The following is a 3904-nucleotide window of genomic DNA, read 5'->3' as shown; positions in this document are numbered from 1 at the left end:
TTAATTATAGTTATATATTTACAATAATTAAATTTTTATATAATATATATAATGAGGGTATAAATATTATCACTTATTGAAATTCAATAAGATAATAAGGTTTTATTTGTTTTTTTCATTTTTAGCTCTTAGTTATCACTTATGTCTGATTCGTTCAAACGTTTTACAATTCAGACTGCTTTTTTTTTTTCAGAGCATCTTATCACTTAATGGGGTCTGAATAAATAAGAAGTAAATTAATATCTTAATTCCTCTTATTTTCCCTTTTTTTATTCTCTTTGAGATCAATGTGAAACAAGAATTTCTATTGGCTATCTATCTTCTATCAAAAGTATCGATCTTTCCGTAAACAAACTCACTGGTGGCATTCTCGATAGCGTCGGAAGTCTAAAAGGTATCCAAAAGGTTCATACTGTGTTTCATCTGTTAAGCAATTGTTAAAATGAATTTTAGCAATAGAAATTTATAAAAATCAAGAGAATTTTACAAAATGTTTGCATCTGATTTTACAAACAAAAAAAAACCATTGATTAAGATTTCAGACTTTCAGACGTTTGTCAGTTTATAAAAGCAAACAGTCTTATTGATTCAGATTTCAGAATTCAGCACCAACTCTTATTAATAAGAAGTAAAATAACACTTCAGAGTTCAACACTTCTAAAAAAACAAACGCCACCAAAAAATAATTAAATTTAATCTATCCTATTTTCACATAAGTACTTTAAAAAGTGCCATTTTTTTTTTTTTTGCAGAGAAGCCTCTTATGTTATTCTTTTAGAAAGATTCCATAAATCACATCCAGAAAGTTTCGATAACATGAACAACTCTAATTAATAACTATAAGTATCATAATATATTGTTTTATAAGATTTATGATCTGCTTACAAAACACTTAGAGGGCGTTTATCAAACTTTTACCTGGGTAAGCGCTTACCAAGTAACATTACCTCACAGGATGAATATGGTAGACCAAGAATCTTACCTGATAAAAGCGAGACAAAGACCAATATTATTACCTGGTAAATGAGAGTGATGACTCTTACCACGGTAACCGCTTACCAGGTAAATTGTTGCATACCATGTGTTTTTTGTGGACTAAAATCTTACCCAATAAGTAAATAATAGTGTTAAAATTTTACCGATAAGCACTTACCGGGTAAGTGTTTGGTAAACAGCCCCTTACTCGGTAAGTGCTTACCGGTAAAATTTAACATTATCATTTATTTACCGGGTAAAAGTTTAGTCCATCAAAACAGCATTGTCTTACTCGGTAAGTGCTTACCGTGTATGCAACAATTTACTCGGTAAGTGCTTATCATGGTAATATTTATATACGGCAAATGTAACAAATCAATTCACACACCTTCGTTATCTTTGGTGAGGTTTGAACCCCTAAGAAGCAAAAAGCTACGGAAATTCTCTTTAATTATATATGCATATGGTAGATGATATGAATTATGTATGCAAGAAGATAGTAGTGAGTGCCCACATAGGAGAAAAGGTGACAAATTGGATACCGCACCATCCAGATCCCCTATATAAACCATTCACAACCATTTCTTATGCACCACTCCTCTCACAACCAACACCAAACAGAAGAAGCAGCACCACTTCAATTCTCTCAAACTGCTTCTTCTGTGTGATTCTTCGTTAATTTCAACAACAATCAGCAAACATGGTGTCAAGTCACTATCCTCACCTCACTCTTGCATTTGGCCTTCTTGGTACAGTACTCTCTCTCTCTCTCTCTCTCTCTCTCTCTCTCTCCATATATATATATATATACTCTTCATGCATGGCAGAATACTGGTTACGTACGAGCCATGCACATAAGAATTAAACCCTAATCCGAGCTAACCTGGTTTCAATATTCTTTTCCAGGCAATATTGTCTCATTCATGGTGTTTCTTTCACCACTGTAAGTTCTCTCTCTCTCTCTCTCTCTCTCTCTCTCTATATATATATATGTATGTATGTATATGTTAAACTAATTAGTTTGTACGTAATATATGTATATGTAGGCCAACGTTCTATAAAATATACAAGAAGAAATCAACAGAAGGGTTTCAGTCGATACCTTATGTGGTGGGATTGTTCAGTGCGATGCTTTGGATCTACTATGCATTGCTCAAAGGAAATGCCATGCTTCTTATCACCATTAACTCCGTTGGTGTCTTCATACAGACATTTTACATTCTCGTCTTCCTCATCTACGCACCCCCAAAGGCCAGGGTACGTATTTATATATACTTAACCACATATATATACATATATATATATATATATATATATAGAGAGAGAGAGAGAGAGAGAGATTCATTTAAGAACGGTAAATATTTTAGGAACTCATGAACGACCCTTTTAGATGATGAATAACGTGATAAAATATTCATGATAAATCTCGACATAGATATTCATAGTTAATAATATTTATCATGAATTCTCACACAAAAAGGGTGGTTCATGGGTTCCAAAATTTATTTTAGAGTTCCTAGATGAAATTGCCCTATGTATCTCTATCTACATATATGTGTGTGTGTATATATATATATATATATATATATATAATTGTTTTTCGACCATTACCCATTAATTGGAATTGGAATCGGAATTGGAATTGCAGATGGAAAGCGTGAAGCTAATCATGGCGTTCATAGTTGTTGGATTCGGATTGATCGTGCTTCTAACCCAATTCCTTGTAAAAGGCGCTAAGCAAGGGGTGATCGTCGGATGGATTTGTCTCGTGTTTGCTTTGTGCGTTTTTGTTGCACCTTTAGGTGTCTTGGTAAGTATACAATCGATAACAACAACAATAACAGTTTTAATTATCAAGATAACAACATCGTGTAACACGTACATGAAAATCATATTATTTTTGTAATTAACTAATTAAATTTACTCGATTTGTTTTTGCAGCGACAAGTGATCAAGACAAAAAGTGTCGAGTACATGCCGATTCTTCTGTCACTTGCCCTCACACTTAGTGCCGTTATGTGGTTCTTTTATGGTCTACTTCTCGGGGACTTCAACATTGCGGTATGACAAATTAAGGCTGTTTTCGATAGCTATGTTATAATTTTTCTAAAATACAACATTAAAAAACCAAAATTTCTAAATATTTTTACATCGAAGTACTCAACATATTTTAACAATTACAACACTAATTACAGTATTAAAAATATCATATTAATGACAAATGCAACAAATAAACTCACACACCTTTCTCATCTTTGGTGAAGTTTAAACCTCTGACCTTTTAGGAGGTGAAAGACTATAACGCTAGGCCAAAGGCCTTTTGGTCTTTTTAGTGTAGTTGTTAAATATACTCTAACCGTGTACTTAAATTAAATTCTTGTTTCCAAAATCATCTACGGTTTTCAATCGAATAATTTCTAGTTAATCAATATATACAGATTCCCAACACGCTCGGATTCACGTTCGGTATCATCCAAATGATACTATACTTCGTATACAAGAACAAGAAACCTGTGATCAACGAGAAGATCACGGAATATAAAGAGAGAATGAGCATGGACGAACCAAGAGGAGTAGTCCCGGATATAAAAGATCAAAACACGATCGATATGGTGAAGCTAAATGCGTTAATGACGTCCGAAAACGTTCCGCAGGGGGTCGTTCGTAATCACACCATTGAAGTCGCGGCTTGATCGATCATCAGGTTGTATGGTTGGATGAATGTTAATTGATTTTGGTTTTATTTATATATAATATATATATATATATAATATATGTTGTCAAGTGTATCTTTCTCTATAAATAATTGTGCACTTGTTGATTCACAAGTTTTCTGCTTTCTTAGCTAATGCAACTCTTGTATTGTTTCAATATTATCAATATAAATGGATTTGATTTCAATATATATATATATATATATATATATATA

General features: G+C 32.7%; 1 protein-coding gene across 1 annotated transcript; it reads left to right on the top strand.

The window, feature by feature from the left end:
- Window positions 1-1569: 1569 nt before the first annotated feature.
- LOC112511408 (bidirectional sugar transporter SWEET14-like) lies at window positions 1570-3789 on the top strand. The gene is made up of 6 exons (XM_025117012.1): window positions 1570-1724; window positions 1882-1918; window positions 2022-2232; window positions 2624-2785; window positions 2917-3036; window positions 3414-3789. The coding sequence occupies exons 1-6, from the start codon at window positions 1676-1678 to the stop codon at window positions 3666-3668; spliced, it is 834 nt and encodes a 277-aa protein (XP_024972780.1). The 5' UTR covers window positions 1570-1675; the 3' UTR covers window positions 3669-3789.
- Window positions 3790-3904: the final 115 nt, after the last annotated feature.

The sequence above is a fragment of the Cynara cardunculus genome (genome assembly GCF_001531365.2).
Source record: "Cynara cardunculus var. scolymus isolate 2C chromosome LG 4, CcrdV1, whole genome shotgun sequence".
In the NCBI taxonomy this organism is placed as follows: Eukaryota; Viridiplantae; Streptophyta; class Magnoliopsida; order Asterales; family Asteraceae; genus Cynara; species Cynara cardunculus.
Note: the sequence above shows the minus strand (reverse complement) of the source record. Positions and strands in the feature narration are given on the sequence as shown.